The sequence below is a fragment of the Mustelus asterias genome, unplaced genomic scaffold, assembly GCF_964213995.1.
Source record: "Mustelus asterias unplaced genomic scaffold, sMusAst1.hap1.1 HAP1_SCAFFOLD_1947, whole genome shotgun sequence".
In the NCBI taxonomy this organism is placed as follows: domain Eukaryota; kingdom Metazoa; phylum Chordata; class Chondrichthyes; order Carcharhiniformes; family Triakidae; genus Mustelus; species Mustelus asterias.
In genome coordinates this window covers 1-23,166 of record NW_027591892.1, presented here as the reverse complement: position 1 = coordinate 23,166, position 23,166 = coordinate 1, and the positions used below count along the sequence as shown (strand labels likewise).

At 57.9% G+C, this 23,166-nt stretch overlaps 1 protein-coding gene across 1 annotated transcript in view; it reads right to left on the bottom strand.

Moving 5' to 3' along the window:
• The window catches only part of cd2bp2 (CD2 (cytoplasmic tail) binding protein 2), a 44,051-nt gene extending 27,799 nt beyond the window's left edge, over positions 1 to 16,252 (bottom strand). The window contains exons 1-3 of the mRNA XM_078206989.1: positions 16,127 to 16,252; positions 9,463 to 9,601; positions 4,418 to 4,575 (exon numbers count right to left, since the gene is read on the bottom strand). Coding sequence (XP_078063115.1) covers positions 4,418 to 4,575; positions 9,463 to 9,601; positions 16,127 to 16,192 — 363 coding nt within the window. The 5' untranslated portion in view covers positions 16,193 to 16,252. The remainder of the gene's footprint in view (positions 1 to 4,417; positions 4,576 to 9,462; positions 9,602 to 16,126) is intronic.
• Positions 16,253 to 23,166: the final 6,914 nt, after the last annotated feature.

Here is a 23,166-nt window from a genome sequence, read left to right as displayed (position 1 = left end):
CTGTACCTGTCCTGGGAGTGTTTGATGGGGACAGTGTAGAGGGAGCTTTACTCTGTATCTAACCCCGTGCTGTACCAGTCCTGGGAGTGTTTGATGGGGACAGTGTAGAGGGAGCTTTACTCTGTATCTAACCCCGTGCTATACCTGTCCTGGGAGTGTTTGATGGGGGACAGTGTAGAGGGAGCTTTACTCTGTATCTAACCCCGTGCTGTACCTGTCCTGGGAGTGTTTGATGTGGACAGTGTAGAGGGAGCTTTACTCTGTATCTAACCCCGTGCTGTACCTGTCCTGGGAGTGTTTGATGGGGGACAGTGTAGAGGGAGCTTTACTCTGTATCTAACCCCGTGCTGTACCTGTCCTCGGAGTGTTTGATGGGGGACAGTGTCGAGGGAGCTTTACTCTGTATCTAACCCTGTGTTGTACCTGTCCTGGGAGTGTTTGATGGGGACAGTGTAGAGGGAGCTTTACTCTGTATCTAACCCCGTGCTGTACCTGTCCTGGGAGTGTTTGATGGGGGACAGTGTAGAGGGAGCTTTACTCTGTATCTAACCCCGTGCTGTACCTGTCCTGGGAGTGTTTGATGGGGGACAGTGTAGAGGGAGCTTTACTCTGTATCTAACCCTGTGCTGTACCTGTCCTGGGAGTGTTTGATGGGGGACAGTGTAGAGGGAGCTTTACTCTGTATCTAACCCCGTGCTGTACCTGTCCTGGGAGTGTTTGATGGGGGACAGTGTAGAGGGAGCTTTACTCTGTATCTAAACCTGTGCTTTATCGAACCTTAGTTGGGCCTCATTTTGGAATATAGTGTTCAATTCTGGTCGCCACGCTACCAGAAGGGTGTGGAGGCTTTGGAGAGGGTACAGAAAAGATTTACCAGGATGTTGCCTGGTATGGAGGGCATTAGCTATGAGGAGAGGTTGGAGAAACTCAGTTTGCAATGACGGAGATTGAGAGGCGACCCAATAGAAGTTTACACGATTATGAGGGACAGAGTGGATAGTCAGGTGCTTTTTCCTAGGGTGGAAAAGACAAGTACTCGGGGATCTAGGTTTAAGGTGCGAGGGGCAAGGTTTGGAGGAGATGTACGAGACAAGTTATTTTTCCACAGAGCGGGGGGGTGAGTGTCTGGCACGCACTGCCCGCGGTGGTGGTGGGAGTGGGTACAATAGCGGCATTTAAGGGGCAACTCGACAAATATGGGAATCGGGAGGGGACGCCGCTGCATCTTTCCTCAAATAAGGGAACAAAACTGTGCAAAATAATTCAGGTCTGGCCTCACCAATGCCGTGTATAAAAGACGGGGATGGGGAATGGGAAAATGCCGAGGAAATCAGAAGCACAAAGGGACTTGGGAATCATTGTTCAAGATTCCCTTCAGGTTAACGTGCAGGTTCAGTCGGCAGTTAGGAAGGCAAACGCAATGTTAGCATTCATGTCGAGAGGGCTAGAATACAAGAGCAGGGATGGACTTCTGAGGCTGTATAAGGTTCTGGTCAGACCCCCATTTGGAGTATTGCGAGCGGTTTTGGGCCCCCGTATCTAAGGAAGGATGTGCCGGCCTCGGAGAGGGTCCGGAGGAGGTTCACAAGAACGATCCCTGGGATGAAGAGCTTGTCGGATGAGGAACGGGTTGAGGACTCTGGGATCTGTACTGGTTGGGAGTTTAGAAGGACGAGAGATCTTATTGAAACTTACAGGATACTGCGAGGCCTGGATAGAGTGGACGTGGAGAGGATGTTTCCACCAGGAGGAAAAACTAGAACCGGAGGGAACGCAACCTCAGGCTGAAGGGACGATCCTTAAAAACAGAGATGAGGAGGAATTTCTTCAGTGGTGAAAGTGTGGAACTCTTTGCCGCAGAGGAGGTCGGGTCATTGAGTGTCTTTAAGACAGAGATAGATTCTTGATTAATAAGGGGATCGGGGGAAAAGGCAGGAGAATGGGTATGAGAAAAATATCAGCCATGATAGAATGGCGGAGCAGACTCGATGGGCCGAGTGGCCACATTCTGCTCCTCTGTCTTATAACAGTGAAGATCGCAAAAGAAGACGGAAGATTCCGGAAGATGACAAACCTGGTTGTAATTTAGAGAGTGACGAACAATTCTATTTTTTGGGTTCATAAACGGGAATGGGATTGATCGAAGCAGCACTCCATTAGAATGGTGTTTTATTGGGTTGGGAATAGTTTCGTTAACCTGTTCACTATTAGTTAGATCAATAAAGTGTTACTTGTTGCTTTTACAGAGAGAGTCTCAGGGGAGTTATTCTGATTTAGCCACGAAAAGTTGCGGAAGCTCAGATACTCCCCCTTCTCACACGCACTTTAACAGATGATGAAGAGAGGGACTCCTCTGAGAGGTTAGGTGTAAGCTCAGGGGATCCACCTCCTCTTCATAACCCCCCCTTGCCCCTCCTGTGTCTCCACCCTCGCTCCCCAACGTCAGGGGTAGTGCCGCCCCCTTCTCCAGACCCCGCCCGCCCCCAGTAGCCTATTAGATTTAAATTTGATGTTTTGGTAAGCTGAGAATCAACCATATTGTCAGAAATATTGATGCGTCACCAGGGCTGACTCTATAGTTAAGAAAGTCCCACCAACGCCTCTACTTTCTCAGGGAGGCGAAGGAAATTCGGCATGTCCGCTACGACTCTCACCAACTTTTACAGATACCCCATAGAAAGCATCCTTTCCGGGTTGTATCACAGCTCGGTCTGGGGCTCCTGCTCTGCCCAAGACCGCAAGGAACTACAAAGGGTCGTGAATGTAGCCCAATCCATCACCAGCCTCCCATCCATTGACTCCGTCTACACTTCCCGCTGCCTCGAGGAAAAGCAGCCGGCATAATCAAGGACCACCTCACGCACCCCGGACATTCTCTCTTCCACCTTCTTCCGTCGGGGAAAAGATACAAAAGTCTGAGGTCACGTACCGACCGACTCAAGAGCAGCTTCTTCCCTGCTGCTGTCAGACTTTTGAATGGACCGACCTCGCATTAAGCTGATCTTTCTCTACACCCGAGCTGTGACTGTAACACTACATTCTGCACCCTCTCCTTTCCTTCTCTATGAACGGTATGCTTTGTCTGTATAGCGTGCAAGAAACAATACTTTTCACTGTATCCCGATACACGTGACAATAATAAATCAGATCAAAGGGGTACAAGTTCAGAAGATATAGGAGCAGGATTAGGCCACTTGGTCCTTCGATTCTGCTCTGCAATGGGTGATATGCTCCCCAGGGCCTGATGGCATCTATCCTCGACTGCTCAGGGAGACGAGAGGTGAAATTGCTGGGCCTCTGACAGAAATCTTTGTCTCTTCATTGGACACAGGTGAGGTCCCTGAGGATTGGAGGATAGCGAATGTGGTCCTGTTATTTAAGAAGGGTAGCAGGGATAACCCGGGTAATTATAGGCCGGTGAGCTTGACGTCCGTGGTGGGGAAGTTGTTGGAGAGGATTCTGAGAGACAGGATGTATGCGCATTTAGAACGGAACAATCTCATTAGTGACAGACAGCATGGTTTTGTAAGAGGGAGGTCGTGCCTTACAAATTTGGTGGAGTGTTTTGAGGAAGTGACAAAAACGGTTGATGAAGGAAGGGCCGTGGATGTCGTCTATATGGATTTCAGTAAGGCATTTGACAAAGTCCCACATGGCAGGTTGGTTAAGAAGGTTAAGGCTCATGGGATACAAGGAGAAGTGGCTAGATGGGTGGAGAACTGGCTTGGCCATAGGAGACAGAGGGTAGTGGTCGAAGGGTCTTTTTCCGGCTGGAGGTCTGTGACCAGTGGTGTTCCGCAGGGCTCTGTACTGGGACCTCTGCTATTTGTGATATATATAAATGATTTGGAAGAAGGTGTAACTGGTGTAATCAGCAAGTTTGCGGATGACACGAAGATGGCTGGACTTGCGGATAGCGAAGAGCATTGTCGGGCAATACAGCAGGATATAGATAGGCTGGAAAATTGGGCGGAGAGGTGGCAAATGGAGTTTAATCCGGATAAATGCGAAGTGATGCATTTTGGAGGAAATAATGTAGGGAGGAGTTATACAATAAATGGCAGAGTCATCAGGAGTATAGAAACACAGAGGGACCTGGGTGTGCAAGTCCACAAATCCTTGAAGGTGGCAGCACAGGTGGAGAAGGTGGTGAAGAAGGCATATGGTATGCTTGCCTTTATAGGACGGGGTATAGAGTATAAAAGCTGGAGTCTGATGATGCAGCTGTATAGAACGCTGGTTAGGCCACATTTGGAGTACTGCGTCCAGTTCTGGTCGCCGCACTACCAGAAGGATGTGGAGGCGTTAGAGAGAGTGCAGAGAAGGTTTACCAGGATGTTGCCCGTTTCCTGTGCTGTACTGTTCTTTGTTCCCATCCCCCTTTTCCTGCCTTCCCCCCCCGACAAGCCGCCCTTACCCAGTCGATGTTGTCCAGCCAGTTGTCACGGATGACACCCTCCTTCTTGAGGAAGTAGTTCCCCTCCGAGTCGAAATGGCCCTCCTCCATCTCCTCGTCCAAGTTGAAAGGTGTGATCTTGATGCCCTCATCGTAATCGATGGTGGCGGATTCTTGCCCTGTTAACGGGTGGGGGGGGGTAGGTGGGGCGAGGAGGAAACGGAGCGGTGATTTGTTAGTTAGCCGCCAGTGTGTGCCTACTCTCCCTGTGGCCAACCGTGTGCCTACTCTCCCTGTGGCCACCCCCCCCTCAGGAACACGGCTCCCACCCCGCCCACCAAATCAAATCAAAAGGACAGTCCGAGTGTTCTACAGCATGGAGGAGGCCCTTCGACCCATCCCCGTCTGTGCCGTCCATCCATCCCCATCTATTCTGCTTCCCAGCACTTGCTCTGTAGCTCCGTACGCTGTGGCGTTTTCAAGTGCTCATCCACACTGCTCTTAATTGTTGTTAGAGTTTCCATCTCTCCCCATTACAAGTGCACATCCAAATTCCTGTTAACAACCTGTCCTGGTCCCCCCCACGCCGACACTATAGTTAAGAAAGCCCCACCAACGCCTCTACTTTCTCAGGAGGCTAAGGAAATTTCGCATGTCCACTACGACTCTCACCAACTTTTACAGATGCCCCATAGAAAGCATCCTTTCCGGGTTGTATCACAGCTTGGTCTGGGGCTCCTGCTCTGCCCAAGACCGCAAGGAACTACAAAAGGGTCGTGAATGTAGCCCAATCCATCACGTAAACCCAGCCTCCCATCCATTGACTCCGTCTACACTTCCCGCTGCCTCGGGAAAAGCAGCCGGCATAATCAAGGACCCCCCCCACGCACCCCCGGACATTCTCTCTTCCGTCGGGAAAAAGATACAAAAGTCTGAGGTCACGTACCGATCGACTCAAGAACAGCTTCTTCCCTGCTGCTGTCAGAGTTTTGAATGGACCTACCTCGCGTTAAGTTGATCTTTCTCTACACCCTAGCTGTGACTGTAACACGACATTCTGCACCCTCTCCTTTCCTTCTCTATGAACGGTATGCTGTGTGTATAGTGCGCAAGAAACAATACTTTTCACTGTATCCCGATACACGTGCCAGTATTAGTCACAGAGGTTTACAGCATGGAAACAGGCCCTTCGGCCCAACTTGTCCATGCCGCCCTTTTTTTTAAACCCCTAAGCTAGCCCCAATTGCCCGCGTTTGGCCCATATCCCTCTATACCCATCGTACCCATGTAACTATCTAAACGCTTTTTAAAAGACAAAATTGTACCCGCCTCTACTACTGCCTCTGGCAGCTCGTTCCAGACACTCACCACCCTCTGTGTGAAAACATTGCCCCTCTGGACCCTTTTGTATCTCTCCCCTCTCACCTTAAACCTCTGCCCTCTAGTTTTAGACTCCCCTACCTTTGGGGAAAAGATATTGACTATCTAGCTGATCTGTGCCCCTCATTATTTTATAGACCTCTATAAGATCACCCCTCAGCCTCCTACGCTCCAGAGAAAAAAGTCCCAGTGTATCCAGCCCCTCCTTATAACTCAATCCATCAAGTCCCGGTAGCATCCTAGTAAATCTTTTCTGCACTCTTTCCAGTTTAATAATATCCTTTCTATAATACCTGGTGAACTGGTGCGGCAACAATAATCTCTCCCTCAGTGTCAACAAAACGAAGGAGATTGTCATCGACTTCAGGAAGCGTAAAGGAGAACATGTCCCTGTCGACATCAACGGGGATGAAGTAGAAAGGGTCGAGAGAGCTTCAAGTTTCTAGGTGTCCAGATCACCAACAACCTGTCCCGGTCCCCCCCACGCCGGCACTATGGTTAAGAAAGCCCCACCAACGCCTCTACTTTCTCAGGAGGTGAAGGAAATTCAGCATGTCCGCTCCGACTCTCACCAACTTTTACAGATGCCCCATAGAAAGCATCCTTTCCGGGTGTATCACAGCTCGGTCTGGGGCTCCTGCTCTGCCCAAGACCGCAAGGAACTACAAAGGGTCGTGAATGTAGCCCAGTCCCATCACGCAAACCCCAGCCTCCCATCCATTGACTCCGTCTACACTTCCTGCTACCTCGGGGAAAAGCAGCCGGCATAATCAAGGACCCCCCCCCCCCACGCACCCCCGGACATTCTCTCTTCCGTCGGGGAAAAGATACAAAAGTCTGAGGTCACGTACCGACCGACTCAAGAACAGCTTCTTCCCTGCTGCTGTCAGACTTTTGAATGGACCGACCTCGCATTAAGTTGATCTTTCTCTACACCCTAGCTATGACTGTAACACTACATTCTGCACCCTCTCCTTTCCTTCTCTATGAACGGTATGCTTTGTCTGTATAGTGCGGAAGAAACAATATTTTTCACTGTCACCCAATACATGTGACAATAATAAATCAAATCAAATAATAGGGTGTCCTTACCAATGTCTTGTACAACTTCAACAAGACGTCCCAACTCCTGTATTCAATGTTCTGACCGATGAAACCAAGCATGCCGAATGCCTTCTTCACCACTCTGTCCACCTGTGACTCCACTTTCAAGGAGCTATGAACCTGTACCCCGAGATCTCTTTGTTCTGTAACTCTCCCCAACGCCCTACCATTAACTGAGTAAGTCCTGCCCTGGTTCAATCTACCAAAATGCATCACCTCGCATTGATCTAAATTAAACTCCATCTGCCATTCGTCAGCCCACTGGCCCAATTGATCAAGATCCTGTTGCAATTGGAGATAACCTTCTTCACTGTCCATTATGCCACCAATCTTGGTGTCATCTGCAAACTTACTAACCATGCCTCCTGTATTCTCATCCAAATCATGAATATAAATGGCAAATAGCAGTGGGCCCAGCACTGATCCCTGAGGCACACCGCTGGTCACAGGCCTCCAGTTTGAAAAACAATTCTCTACAACCACCCTCTGGCTTCTGTCAAGAAGCCAATTTTGTATCCATTTAGATACCTCACCCTGGATCCTGTGAGATTTAACCTTATGCAACAACCTACCATGCAGTACCTTGTCAAAGGCCTTGCTAAAGTCCATGTTTTAAGTATCTCTGCTAGGGGACCTGCAATTTCCTCCCTAGCTTCCCACAGTGTCCTGGGATACATCAGATCAATCACAGAATCCCGACAGTGCAGAAGGAGGCCATTCGGCCCATCGAGTCTGCACCGACCACAATCGCACCCAGGCCCTATCCCCATAACCCAACGCATTTACCCTAGCTAGTCCCCCTGACACTAAGGAGCAATTTAACACGGCCAATCCACCGAACCCGCACATCTTTGGACTGTGGGAGGAAACCGGAGCACCCGGAGGAAACCCACGCAGACACGGGGAGAACGTGCAGACTCCGCACAGACAGTGACCCGAGCCGGGAATCGAACCCGGGTCCCTGGCGCTGTGAGGCAGCAGCGCTAACCCGCTGAGCCATTTATCAGGTCTCCCCTCAGCCTCCACCACTCCAGAGAAACGAACCCTAGTCCAGCCTCTCCAGGCATAGTTGTGGGCACTAAGGGGCAATTTAGCATGGCCAATCCACCTAACCCACACATCTTTGGACACTAAGGGACAATTTAGCATGGCCAATCCACCTAACCTACACATCTTTGGACACTAAGGGGCAATTTAGCATGGCCAATCCACCTAACCTACACATCTTTGGACACTAAGGGACAATTTAGCATGGCCAATCCACCTAACCTACACATCTTTGGACACTAAGGGGCAATTTAGCATGGCCAATCCACCTAACCTGCACATCTTTGGACACTAAGGGGCAATTTAGCATGGCCAATCCACCTCACCCACACATCTTTGGACACTAAGGGACAATTTAGCATGGCCAATCCACCTCACCCACACATCTTTGGACACTAAGGGGCAATTTAGCACGGCCAATCCCCCTAACCTACACATCTTTGGACACTAAGGGACAATTTAGCATGGCCAATCCACCTAACCTACACATCTTTGGACACTGAGGGGCAATTTAGCATGGCCAATCCACCTAACCTACAGATCTTTGGACACTGAGGGGCAATTTAGCATGGCCAATCCACCTAACCTGCACATCTTTGGACACTAAGGGGCAATTTAGCACGGCCAATCCACCTAACCTACACATCTTTGGACACTGAGGGGCAATTTAGCATGGCCAATCCACCTAACCTGCACATCTTTGGACACTAAGGGGCAATTTAGCACGGCCAATCCACCTAACCTGCACATCTTTGGGCACTGAGGGGCAATTTAGCACGGCCAATCCACCTAACCTGCACATCTTTGGACACTAAGGGACAATTTAGCACGGCCAATCCACCTAACCTGCACATCTTTGGACACTAAGGGACAATTTAGCATGGCCAATCCATCTAACCTACACATCTTTGATCACTCAGGGACAATTTAGCATGGCCAATCCCCCTAACCTGCACATCTTTGGACACTAAGGGACAATTTAGCACGGCCAATCCCCCTAACCTGCACATCTTTGGACACTCAGGGACAATTTAGCATGGCCAATCCACCTAACCTGCACATCTTTGGACACTCAGGGACAATTTAGCATGGCCAATCCACCTAACCTGCACATCTTTGGACACTAAGGGACAATTTAGCATGGCCAATCCACCCTAACCTACACATCTTTGGACACTAAGGGGCAATTTAGCATGGCCAATCCACCTAACCTGCACATCTTTGGACACTCAGGGACAATTTAGCATGGCCAATCCACCTAACCTACACATCTTTGGACACTAAGGGGCAATTTAGTGAACCTCTTGTGTACCCTCTCGAAAGCCGCCACATCCTTCCGGAACTGTGCGCAATATTGCAAACGTGGCCTGACTGAGGTTCTATCTTTCCCTGTCTCTCTCTCTGCCTCCCTCTCGATGCCCCCAGCGTTCCAGCTCATCCCAGCCCGCTCTCCGGGAAGGGGACTCGGGCTCAGAGGAGCTCAGTCCCTGGGGCCTCGCCGGCCCTTCCCCACCCCCTCACCGCCCCCTCCTCACCCTCGATGTCCTCCGTGGCCAGGATGTCGTACTTCCGGGCGTCCAGCTCCTCTGCTTCATCCTCCTCGTCGCTGTCCAGGGAGTGTTTCCCCTTGAACCGACTGCCTGGACCCCCGGCCGAGGCCCCGTTCGCCCCAACCTGCGGGTAGCACACAGAGTGAGTGGCAGCGGGGCGGAGGGAGGGAGGGGCGGAGGGAGGGAGGGGCGGAGAGAGGGAGGGGCGGAGAGAGGGAGGGGCGGAGAGAGGGAGGGGCGGAGGGAGGGAGGGGCGGAGGGAGGGGGGGGGCGGAGGGAGGGAGGGGCGGAGGGAGGGGGGGGCGGAGGGAGGGAGGGGCGGAGGGAGGGAGGGAGGGGCGGAGGGAGGGAGGGAGGGGCGGAGGGAGGGAGGGAGGGAGGGGCGGAGGGAGGGAGGGGCGGAGGGAGGGAGGGGCGGAGGGAGGGAGGGGCGGAGGGAGGGAGGGGCGGAGGGAGGGAGGGGCGGAGGGAGGGAGGGGCGGAGGGAGGGAGGGAGGGGCGGAGGGAGGGAGGGAGGGGCGGAGGGAGGGAGGGAGGGGCGGAGGGAGGGAGGGAGGGGCGGAGGGAGGGAGGGAGGGGCGGAGGGAGGGAGGGGCGGAGGGAGGGAGGGGCGGAGGGAGGGAGGGGCGGAGGGAGGGAGGGGCGGAGGGAGGGAGGGGCGGAGGGAGGGAGGGGCGGAGGGAGGGAGGGGCGGAGGGAGAGAGGGGCGGAGGGAGAGAGGGGCGGAGGGAACACTGAGGGCGGGTGTCACAGAGGGAAGAGGAAACACGGGGCCGTTGCTGAGACAATCTATTCCCCTCCCCCCTCATTGGGGGGAATCTAGAAGGGAGAGAGAGTCAGACAGAGTGGGGGGGTGGGGGGGGGGGGGGCGGAGACAGAGGGGGGGCGGAGACAGGGGGGGCGGAGACAGGAGGGGGCGGAGACAGAGGGGGGGCGGAGACAGAGGGGGGCGGAGACAGAGGGGGGCGGAGACAGAGGGGGGGCGGAGACAGAGGGGGGGCGGAGACAGAGGGGGGGGCGGAGACAGAGGGGGGGGCGGAGACAGAGGGGGGGGGGGAGACAGAGGGGGGGGCGGAGACAGAGGGGGGGCGGAGACAGAGGGGGGGGCGGAGACAGGGGGGGGGCGGAGACAGAGGGGGGGGGCGGAGACAGAGGGGGGGGGCGGAGACAGAGGGGGGGGCGGAGACAGAGGGGGGGGCGGAGACAGAGGGGGGGGCGGAGACAGAGGGGGGGGCGGAGACAGAGGGGGGGGCGGAGACAGAGGGGGGGGCGGAGACAGAGGGGGGGGCGGAGACAGAGGGGGGGGCGGAGACAGAGGGGGGGGCGGAGACAGAGGGGGGGGCGGAGACAGAGTGGGGGGCGGAGACAGAGGGGGGGGCGGAGACAGAGGGGGGGGCGGAGACAGAGGGGGGGGCGGAGACAGAGGGGGGGCGGAGACAGAGGGGGGGGCGGAGACAGAGGGGGGGGGCGGAGACAGAGGGGGGGGCGGAGACAGAGGGGGGGGCGGAGACAGGGGGGGGCGGAGAAAGGGGGGGGCGGAGAAAGGGGGGGGCGGAGAAAGGGGGGGCGGAGAAAGGGGGGGGCGGAGAAAGGGGGGGGCGGAGACAGAGGGGGGGCGGAGACAGAGGGGGGCGGAGACAGAGGGGGGGCGGAGACAGAGGGGGGGCGGAGACAGAGGGGGGGCGGAGACAGAGGGGGGGCGGAGACAGAGGGGGGGCGGAGACAGAGGGGGGGCGGAGACAGAGGGGGGGCGGAGACAGAGGGGGGGCGGAGACAGAGGGGGGGCGGAGACAGAGGGGGGGCGGAGACAGGGGGGGGCGGAGACAGGGGGGGGCGGAGACAGAGGGGGGGCGGAGACAGAGGGGGGGCGGAGACAGAGGGGGGGCGGAGACAGAGGGGGGGCGGAGACAGAGGGGGGGCGGAGACAGAGGGGGGCGGAGACAGAGGGGGGCGGAGACAGAGGGGGGCGGAGACAGGGGGGGGGCGGAGACAGAGGGGGGCGGAGACAGAGGGGGGGCGGAGACAGAGGGGGGGCGGAGACAGAGGGGGGGCGGAGACAGAGGGGGGCGGAGACAGAGGGGGGGCGGAGACAGAGGGGGGGCGGAGACAGAGGGGGGGAGGCGGAGTCAGAGGGGGGAGGCGGAGTCAGAAGGGGGGAGGTGGAGTCAGAGGGGGGGAGGCGGAGACAGAGGGGGGGAGGCGGAGACAGAGGGGGGGAGGCGGAGACAGAGGGGGGGAGGCAGAGTCAGAGGGGGGAGGCGGAGTCAGAGGGGGGGGCGGAGACAGGGGGGGAGGCGGAGACAAAGTGGGGGAGGCGGAGACAGAGGGGGGGAGGCGGAGTCAGAGGGGGGGAGGCGGAGTCAGAGGGGGGCGGAGACAGAGGGGGGAGGCGGAGACAGAGGGGGGGCGGAGAGAGGGAGGGGCGGAGAGAGGGAGGGGCGGAGAGAGGGGGGGAGGCGGAGACGGGGGGGGGAGTCGGAGAGGGGGGGGAGTCGGAGAGAGGGGGGGGGGCGGAGAGAGGGGGGGGGCGGAGAGAGGGGGGGGGCGGAGAGAGGGGGGGAGGCGGAGACGGGGGGGGAGTCGGAGAGAGGGGGGGAGTCGGAGAGAGGGGGGGGAGTCGGAGAGAGGGGGGGGAGTCGGAGAGAGGGGGGGGAGTCGGAGAGAGGGGGGGGAGTCGGAGAGAGGGGGGGGAGTCGGAGAGAGGGGGGGGGAGTCGGAGAGAGGGGGGGGAGTCGGAGAGAGGGGGGGGAGTCGGAGAGAGGGGGGGGAGTCGGCGAGAGGGGGGGGAGTCGGAGAGAGGGGGGGGAGTCGGAGAGAGGGGGGGGAGTCGGAGAGAGGGGGGGGAGTCGGAGAGAGGGGGGGGAGTCGGAGAGAGGGGGGGGGGAGTCGGAGAGAGGGGGGGGAGTCGGAGAGAGGGGGGGGAGTCGGAGAGAGGGGGGGGAGTCGGAGAGAGGGGGGGGAGTCGGAGAGAGGGGGGGGAGTCGGAGAGAGGGGGGGGAGTCGGAGAGAGGGGGGGGAGTCGGAGAGAGGGGGGGGGAGTCGGAGAGAGGGGGGGGAGTCGGAGAGAGGGGGGGAGTCGGAGAGAGGGGGGGGAGTCGGAGAGAGGGGGGGGAGTCGGAGAGAGGGGGGGGAGTCGGAGAGAGGGGGGGGAGTCGGAGAGAGGGGGTGGAGTCGGAGAGAAGGGGGGAGTCGGAGAGAGGGGGGGAGTCGGAGAGAGGGGGGGGGAGTCGGAGAGAGGGGGGGGGAGTCGGAGAGAGGGGGGGGGAGTCGGAGAGAGGGGGGGGAGTCGGAGAGAGGGGGGGGGAGTCGGAGAGAGGGGGGGGGAGGCGGAGAGAGGGGGGGGAGGCGGAGAGAGGGGGGGGAGGCGGAGAGAGGGGGGGGAGGCGGAGAGAGGGGGGGGAGGCGGAGAGAGGGGGGGGAGGCGGAGAGAGGGGGGGGAGGCGGAGAGAGGGGGGGGAGGCGGAGAGAGGGGGGGGAGGCGGAGAGAGGGGGGGGAGGCGGAGAGAGGGGGGGGAGGCGGAGAGAGGGGGGGGAGGCGGAGAGAGGGGGGGGAGGCGGAGAGAGGGGGGGGAGGCGGAGAGAGGGGGGGGAGGCGGAGAGAGGGGGGGGAGGCGGAGAGAGGGGGGGGAGGCGGAGAGGGGGGGGGAGGCGGAGAGAGGGGGGGAGGCGGAGAGAGGGGGGGGAGGCGGAGAGAGGGGGGGGGCGGAGAGAGGGGGGGGGCGGAGAGAGGGGGGGGGGCGGGGAGAGGGGGGGCGGAGAGAGGGGGGGGGCGGAGAGAGGGGGGGGAGTCGGAGAGAGGGGGGGGAGTCGGAGAGAGGGGGGGGAGTCGGAGAGAGGGGGGGGGAGGCGGAGAGAGGGGGGGAGGCGGAGAGAGGGGGGGGCGGAGACGGGGGGGGGAGTCGGAGAGAGGGGGGGGCGGAGAGAGGGGGGGGCGGAGAGAGTGGGGGGAGTCGGAGAGAGGGGGGGGGCGGAGAGAGGGGGGGGGCGGAGAGAGGGGGGGGGAGTCGGAGAGAGGGGGGGGAGTCGGAGAGAGGGGGGGGAGTCGGAGAGAGGGGGGGGAGTCGGAGAGAGGGGGGGGAGTCGGAGAGAGGGGGGGGAGTCGGAGAGAGGGGGGGGAGTCGGAGAGAGGGGGGGGAGTCGGAGAGAGGGGGGGGAGTCGGAGAGAGGGGGGGGAGTCGGAGAGAGGGGGGGGAGTCGGAGAGAGGGGGGGGGAGTCGGAGAGAGGGGGGAGTCGGAGAGAGGGGGGGGGCGGAGAGAGGGGGGGGAGTCGGAGAGAGGGGGGGGAGTCGGAGAGAGGGGGGGGAGTCGGAGAGAGGGGGGGGAGTCGGAGAGAGGGGGGGGAGTCGGAGAGAGGGGGGGGAGTCGGAGAGAGGGGGGGGAGTCGGAGAGAGGGGGGGGAGTCGGAGAGAGGGGGGGGAGTCGGAGAGAGGGGGGGGAGTCGGAGAGAGGGGGGGGGGGAGTCGGAGAGGGGGGGGAGTCGGAGAGAGGGGGAGGAGTCGGAGAGAGGGGGAGGAGTTGGAGAGAGGGGGAGGAGTCGGAGAGAGGGGGAGGAGTCGGAGAGAGGGGGGGAGTCGGAGAGAGGGGGGGAGTCGGAGAGAGGGGGGGAGTCGGAGAGAGGGGGAGAGTCGGAGAGAGGGGGGGAGTCGGAGAGAGGGGGGGGGAGTCGGAGAGAGGGGGGGGAGTCGGAGAGAGGGGGGGGGAGGCGGAGAGAGGGGGGGGAGGCGGAGAGAGGGGGGGGAGGCGGAGAGAGGGGGGGGAGGCGGAGAGAGGGGGGGGAGGCGGAGAGAGGGGGGGGAGGCGGAGAGAGGGGGGGGAGGCGGAGAGAGGGGGGGGAGGCGGAGAGAGGGGGGGGAGGCGGAGAGAGGGGGGGGAGGCGGAGAGAGGGGGGGGAGGCGGAGAGAGGGGGGGGAGTCGGAGACATCCGAGGGGGGGGAGTCGGAGAGAGGGGGGGGGGAGTCGGAGAGAGGGGGGGGGGAGTCGGAGAGAGGGGGGGGGGGAGTCGGAGAGAGGGGGGGGAGTCGGAGAGAGGGGGGGGAGTCGGAGAGGGGGGAGTCGGAGAGAGGGGGGGGAGTCGGAGAGAGGGGGGGGAGTCGGAGAGAGGGGGGGGAGTCGGAGAGAGGGGGGGGAGTCGGAGAGAGGGGGGGGAGTCGGAGAGAGGGGGGGGGAGTCGGAGAGAGGGGGGGGAGTCGGAGAGAGGGGGGGGAGTCGGAGAGAGGGGGGGGAGTCGGAGAGAGGGGGGGGAGTCGGAGAGAGGGGGGGGAGTCGGAGAGAGGGGGGGAGTCGGAGAGAGGGGGGGAGTCGGAGAGAGGGGGGGAGTCGGAGAGAGGGGAGGAGTCGGAGAGAGGGGGGGAGTCGGAGAGAGGGGGGGAGTCGGAGAGAGGGGGGGGAGTCGGAGAGAGGGGGGGAGTCGGAGAGAGGGGGGGAGTCGGAGAGAGGGGGGGAGTCGGAGAGAGGGGGGGAGTCGGAGAGAGGGGGGGGAGTCGGAGAGAGGGGGGGGGAGTCGGAGAGAGGGGGGGGGGGAGTCGGAGAGAGGGGGGGGAGTCGGAGAGAGGGGGGAGGCCGAGACGGGGGGGAGGCGGAGTCAGTGGGGGAGGCGGAGACCGGGGGAGGCGGAGACCGGGGGAGGCGGAGTCAGTGGGGGAGGCGGAGACGGGGGAGGCGGAGTCAGTGGGGGAGGCGGAGTCAGTGGGGGAGGCGGAGTCAGTGGGGGAGGCCGGGGGGAGGCGGAGTCAGTGGGGGAGGCGGAGTCAGTGGGGGAGGCGGAGTCAGTGGGGGAGGCGGAGACGGGGGGAGGCGGAGACGGGGGGAGGCGGAGTCAGTGGGGGAGGCGGAGTCAGTGGGGGAGGCGGAGTCAGTGGGGGAGGCGGAGTCAGTGGGGGAGGCGGAGTCAGTGGGGGAGGAGGAGTCAGTGGGGGAGGCGGAGTCAGTGGGGGAGGCGGAGTCAGTGGGGGAGGCGGAGTCAGTGGGGGAGGCGGAGTCAGTGGGGGAGGCGGTGTCAGTGGGGGAGGCGGAGTCAGTGGGGGAGGCGGAGTCAGTGGGGGAGGCGGAGACCGGGGGGGAGGCGGAGACCGGGGGGAGGCGGAGTCAGTGGGGGAGGCTGAGTCAGTGGGGGAGGCTGAGTCAGTGGGGGAGGCGGAGTCAGTGGGGGAGGCGGAGTCAGTGGGGGAGGCGGAGTCAGTGGGGGAGGCGGAGTCAGTGGGGGAGGCGGAGACCGGGGGGAGGCGGAGTCAGTGGGGGAGACGGAGTCAGTGGGGGAGGCGGAGTCAGTGGGGGAGGCGGAGTCAGTGGGGGAGGCGGAGTCAGTGGGGGAGGCGGAGTCAGTGGGGGAGGCGGAGACGGGGGGAGGCGGAGTCAGTGGGGGAGGCGGAATCAGTGGGGGAGGCGGAGTCAGTGGGGGAGGCGGAGACGGGGGGAGGCGGAGTCAGTGGGGGAGGCGGAGTCAGTGGGGGAAGCAGAGAAGTGGCATTGAGACACCATTCCGATCATACAGAATCTTATCGGGTGGGATAGCAGGGTGTGAGGGGCCAAGTGGCCTGTTTCAGTTGCGGATTCGTATTTTCCGATCCTCTTGAGGTTGTGAGTGATGTCGGGGCAGTCCCGAGTGTGGACGAAACAGGCCCTTGGCTCTGTTGTTCCTGTGATCACATACCTGGGAGCGTAAACTCTCATCCTGATCCCCACTGCCCGTCTCAAACGACACCTTTCGTTTCGACATTCTGCCTCGAGCGATCTGTTCCAACACAAAGCGTTTCAATTATAATCCATGCCTATTCCAAACAGGAAGCAGTCGCAAACACTCAGGACAGGTACAGCACGGGGTTAGATACAGAGTAAAGCTCCCTCTACACTGTCCCCCATCAAACACTCCCAGGACAGGTACAGCACGGGGTTAGATACAGAGTAAAGCTCCCTCTACACTGTCCCCATCAAACACTCCCAGGACAGGGACAGCACGGGGTTAGATACAGAGTAAAGCTCCCTCTACACTGTCCCCCATCAAACACTCCCAGGACAGGTACAGCACGGGGTTAGATACAGAGTAAAGCTCCCTCTACACTGTCCCCATCAAACACTCCCAGGACAGGTACAGCACGGGGTTAGATACAGAGTAAAGCTCCCTCTACACTGTCCCCCATCAAACACTCCCAGGACAGGTACAGCACGGGGTTAGATACAGAGTAAAGCTCCCTCTACACTGTCCCCATCAAACACTCCCAGGACAGGGACAGCACGGGGTTAGATACAGAGTAAAGCTCCCTCTACACTGTCCCCCATCAAACACTCCCAGGACAGGTACAGCACAGGGTTAGATACAGAGTAAAGCTCCCTCTACACTGTCCCCCATCAAACACTCCCAGGACAGGTACAGCACGGGGTTAGATACAGAGTAAAGCTCCCTCTACACTGTCCCCCATCAAACACTCCCAGGACAGGTACAGCACGGTGTTAGATACAGAGTAAAGCTCCCTCTACACTGTCCCCATCAAACACTCCCAGGACAGGTACAGCATGGGGTTAGATACAGAGTAAAGCTCCCTCTACACTGTCCCCCATCAAACACTCCCAGGACAGGTACAGCACAGGGTTAGATACAGAGTAAAGCTCCCTCTACACTGTCCCCATCAAACACTCCCAGGACAGGTACAACACGGGGTTAGATACAGAGTAAAGCTCCCTCTACACTGTCCCCATCAAACACTCCCAGGACAGGTACAACACGGGGTTAGATACAGAGTAAAGCTCCCTCTACACTGTCCCCATCAAACACTCCCAGGACAGGTACAACACGGGGTTAGATACAGAGTAAAGCTCCCTCTACACTGTCCCCCATCAAACACTCCCAGGACAGGTACAGCACGGGGTTAGATACAGAGTAAAGCTCCCTCGACACTGTCCCCATCAAACACTCCCAGGACAGGTACAGCACGGGGTTAGATACAGAGTAAAGCTCCCTCTACACTGTCCCCATCAAACACTCCCAGGACAGGTACAGCACGGGGTTAGATACAGAGTAAAGCTCCCTCTACACTGTCCCGATCAAACACTCCCAGGACAGGGACAGCACGGGGTTAGATACAGAGTAAAGCTCCCTCTACACTGTCCCCATCAAACACTCCCAGGACAGGTACAGCACGGGGTTAGATACAGAGTAAAGCTCCCTCTACACTGTCCCCATCAAACACTCCCAGGACAGGAACAGCACGGGGTTAGATACAGAGTAAAGCTCCCTCTACACTGTCCCCATCAAACACTCCCAGGACAGGTACAGCACGGGGTTAGATACAGAGTAAAGCTCCCTCTACACTGTCCCCCATCAAACACTCCCAGGACAGGTACAGCACGGGGTTAGATACAGAGTAAAGCTCCCTCTACACTGTCCCCCATCAAACACTCCCAGGACAGGTACAGCATGGGGTTAGATACAGAGTAAAGCTCCCTCTACACTGTCCCACATCAAACACTCCCAGGACAGGCACAGCACGGGGTTAGATACAGAGTAAAGCTCCCTCTACACTGTCCCCATCAAACACTCCCAGGACAGGTACAGCACGGGGTTAGATACAGAGTAAAGCTCCCTCTACACTGTCCCCATCAAACACTCCCAGGACAGGTACAGCACGGGGTTAGATACAGAGTAAAGCTCCCTCTCCACTGTCCCCATCAAACACTCCCAGGACAGGTACAGCACGGGGTTAGATACAGAGTAAAGCTCCCTCTACACTGTCCCCATCAAACACTCCCAGGACAGGTACAGCACGGGGTTAGATACAGAGTAAAGCTCCCTTTACACTGTCCCCATCAAACACTCCCAGGACAGGGACAGCACGGGGTTAGATACAGAGTAAAGCTCCCTCTACACTGTCCCCATCAAACACTCCCAGGACAGGTACAGCACGGGGTTAGATACAGAGTAAAGCTCCCTCTACACTGTCCCCATCAAACACTCCCAGGACAGGTACAGCACGGGGTTAGATACAGAGTAAAGCTCCCTCTACACTGTCCCCCATCAAACACTCCCAGGACAGGTATCGCACGGGGTTAGATACAGAGTAAAGCTCCCTCTACACTGTCCCCCATCAAACACTCCCAGGACAGGTACAGCACGGGGTTAGATACAGAGTAAAGCTCCCTCTACACTGTCCCCATCAAACACTCCCAGGACACGTACAGCACGGGGTTCGATACAGAGTAAAGCTCCCTCTACACTGTCCCCCATCAAACACTCCCAGGACAGGTACAGCACGGGGTTAGATACAGAGTAAAGCTCCCTCTACACTGTCCCCCATCAAACCTTCCCAGGACAGGTACAGCACGGGGTTAGATATAGAGTAAAGCTCTCTCTACACTGTCCCCCATCAAACACTCCCAGGACAGGTACAGCACGGGGTTAGATACAGAGTAAAGCTCCCTCTACACTGTCCCCATCAAACACTCCCAGGACAGGTACAGCACGGGGTTCGATACAGAGTAAAGCTCCCTCTACACTGTCCCCCATCAAACACTCCCAGGACAGGTACAGCACGGGGTTCGATACAGAGTAAAGCTCCCTCTACACTGTCCCCCATCAAACACTCCCAGGACTGGTACAGCACGGGGTTAGATACAGAGTAAAGCTCCCTCTACACTGTCCCCATCAAACACTCTCAGGACAGGTACAGCACGGGGTTAGATACAGAGTAAAGCTCCCTCTACACTGTCCCCATCAAACACTCCCAGGACAGGTACAGCACGGGGTTAGATAGAGAGTAAAGCTCCCTCTACACTGTCCCCCATCAAACACTCCCAGGACAGGTACAGCATGGGGTTAGATACAGAGTAAAGCTCCCTCTGCACTGTCCACATCAAACACTCCCAGGACAGGGACAGCACGGGGTTAGATACAGAGTAAAGCTCCCTCTACACTGTCCCCATCAAACACTCCCAGGACAGGTACAGCACGGGGTTAGATACAGAGTAAAGCTCCCTCTACACTGTCCCCATCAAACACTCCCAGGACAGGTACAGCACGGGGTTAGATAGAGAGTAAAGCTCCCTCTACACTGTCCCCCATCAAACACTCCCAGGACAGGTACAGCACGGGGTTAGATACAGAGTAAAGCTCCCTCTACACTGTCTCCATCAAACACTCCCAGGACAGGGACAGCACGGGGTTAGATACAGAGTAAAGCTCCCTCTACACTGTCCCCATCAAACACTCCCAGGACAGGTACAGCACGGGGTTAGATACAGAGTAAAGCTCCCTCTACCCTGTCCCCATCAAACACTCCCAGGACAGGTACAGCACGGGGTTAGATACAGAGAAAAGCTCCCTCTACACTGTCCCACATCAAACACTCCCAGGACAGGTACAGCACGGGGTTAGATACAGAGTAAAGCTCCCTCTACACTGTCCCCATCAAACACTCCCAGGACAGGTACAGCACGGGGTTAGATAGAGAGTAAAGCTCCCTCTACACTGTCCCCCATCAAACACTCCCAGGACAGGTACAGCACGGGGTTAGATACAGAGTAAAGCTCCCTCTACACTGTCTCCATCAAACACTCCCAGGACAGGGACAGCACGGGGTTAGATACAGAGTAAAGCTCCCTCTACACTGTCCCCATCAAACACTCCCAGGACAGGTACAGCACGGGGTTAGATACAGAGTAAAGCTCCCTCTACCCTGTCCCCATCAAACACTCCCAGGACAGGTACAGCACGGGGTTAGATACAGAGTAAAGCTCCCTCTACACTGTCCCACATCAAACACTCCCAGGACAGGTACAGCACGGGGTTAGATACAGAGTAAAGCTCCCTCTACACTGTCCCCATCAAACACTCCCAGGAGAGGTACAGCACGGGGTTAGATACAGAGTAAAGCTCCCTCTACACTGTCCACATCAAACACTCCCAGGACAGGGACAGCACGGGGTTAGATACAGAGTAAAGCTCCCTCTACACTGTCCCCATCAAACACTCCCAGGACAGGTACAGCACGGGGTTAGATACAGAGTAAAGCTCCCTCTACCCTGTCCCCATCAAACACTCCCAGGACAGGTACAGCACGGGGTTAGATACAGAGTAAAGCTCCCTCTACACTGTCCCACATCAAACACTCCCAGGACAGGTACAGCACGGGGTTAGATACAGAGTAAAGCTCCCTCTACACTGTCCACATCAAACACTCCCAGGACAGGGACAGCACGGGGTTAGATACAGAGTAAAGAGCTCCCTCTACACTGTCCCCCATCAAACACTCCCAGGACAGGTACAGCACGGGGTTAGATACAGAGTAAAGCTCCCTCTGCACTGTCCCCCATCAAACACTCCCAGGACAGGTACAGCACGGGGTTAGATACAGAGTAAAGCTCCCTCTACACTGTCCCCCATCAAACACTCCCAGGACAGGTACAGCACGGGGTTAGATACAGAGTAAAGCTCCCTCTGCACTGTCCCCATCAAACACTCCCAGGACAGGTACAGCACGGGGTTAGATACAGAGTAAAGCTCCCTCTACACTGTCCCCCATCAAACACTCCCAGGACAGGTACAGCACGGGGTTAGATACAGAGTAAAGCTCCCTCTGCACTGTCCCCATCAAACACTCCCAGGACAGGTACAGCACGGGGTTAGATACAGAGTAAAGCTCCCTCTACACTGTCCCCCATCAAACACTCCCAGGACAGGTACAACACGGGGTTAGATACAGAGTAAAGCTCCCTCTACACTGTCCCCATCAAACACTCCCAGGACAGGTACAGCACGGGGTTAGATACAGAGTGAAAGCTCCCTCTACACTGTCCCCCATCAAACACTCCCAGGACAGGTACAGCACGGGGTTAGATACAGAGTAAAGCTCCCTCTGCACTGTCCCCCATCAAACACTCCCAGGACAGGTACAGCACGGGGTTAGATACAGAGTAAAGCTCCCTCTACACTGTCCCCATCAAACACTCCCAGGACAGGGACAGCACGGGGTTAGATACAGAGTAAAGCTCCCTCTACACTGTCCCCCATCAAACACTCCCAGGACAGGTACAGCACGGGGTTAGATACAGAGTAAAGCTCCCTCTACACTGTCCCCATCAAACACTCCCAGGACAGGTACAGCACGGGGTTAGATACAGAGTAAAGCTCCCTCTACACTGTCCCCCATCAAACACTCCCAGGACAGGTACAGCACGGGGTTAGATACAGAGTAAAGCTCCCTCTACACTGTCCCCCATCAAACACTCCCAGGACAGGTACAGCACGGGGTTAGATACAGAGTAAAGCTCCCTCTACACTGTCCCCATCAGACACTCCCAGGACAGGTACAGCACGGGGTTAGATACAGAGTAAAGCTCCCTCTACACTGTCCCCCATCAAACACTCCCAGGACAGGTACAGCACGGGGTTAGATACAGAGTAAAGCTCCCTCTACACTGTCCCCATCAAACACTCCCAGGACAGGGACAGCACGGGGTTAGATACAGAGTAAAGCTCCCTCTACACTGTCCCCCATCAAACACTCCCAGGACAGGTACAGCACGGGGTTAGATACAGAGTAAAGCTCCCTCTACACTGTCCCCCATCAAACACTCCCAGGACAGGTACAGCACGGGGTTAGATACAGAGTAAAGCTCCCTCTACACTGTCCCCATCAGACACTCCCAGGACAGGTACAGCACGGGGTTAGATACAGAGTAAAGCTCCCTCTACACTGTCCCCATCAAACACTCCCAGGACAGGTACAGCACGGGGTTAGATACAGAGTAAAGCTCCCTCTACACTGTCCCCCATCAAACACTCCCAGGACAGGTACAGCACGGGGTTAGATACAGAGTAAAGCTCCCTCTACACTGTCCCCCATCAAACACTCCCAGGACAGGTACAGCACGGGGTTAGATACAGAGTAAAGCTCCCTCTGCACTGTCCCCCATCAAACACTCCCAGGACAGGTACAGCACGGGGTTAGATACAGAGTAAAGCTCCCTCTACACTGTCCCCATCAAACACTCCCAGGACAGGTACAGCACGGGGTTAGATACAGAGTAAAGCTCCCTCTACACTGTCCCCCATCAAACACTCCCAGGACAGGTACAGCACGGGGTTAGATACAGAGTAAAGCTCCCTCTGCACTGTCCCCCATCAAACACTCCCAGGACAGGTACAGCACGGGGTTAGATACAGAGTAAAGCTCCCTCTGCACTGTCCCCCATCAAACACTCCCAGGACAGGTACAGCACGGGGTTAGATACAGAGTAAAGCTCCCTCTGCACTGTCCCCCATCAAACACTCCCAGGACAGGTACAGCACGGGGTTAGATACAGAGTAAAGCTCCCTCTGCACTGTCCCCCATCAAACACTCCCAGGACAGGTACAGCACGGGGTTAGATACAGAGTAAAGCTCCCTCTGCACTGTCCCCCATCAAACACTCCCAGGACAGGTACAGCACGGGGTTAGATACAGAGTAAAGCTCCCTCTACACTGTCCCCCATCAAACACTCCCAGGACAGGTACAGCACGGGGTTAGATACAGAGTAAAGCTCCCTCTACACTGTCCCCATCAAACACTCCCAGGACAGGTACAGCACGGGGTTAGATACAGAGTAAAGCTCCCTCTACACTGTCCCCATCAAACACTCCCGGGACAGGTACAGCACGGGGTTAGATACAGAGTAAAGCTCCCTTTACACTGTCCCGATCAAACACTCCCAGGACAGGG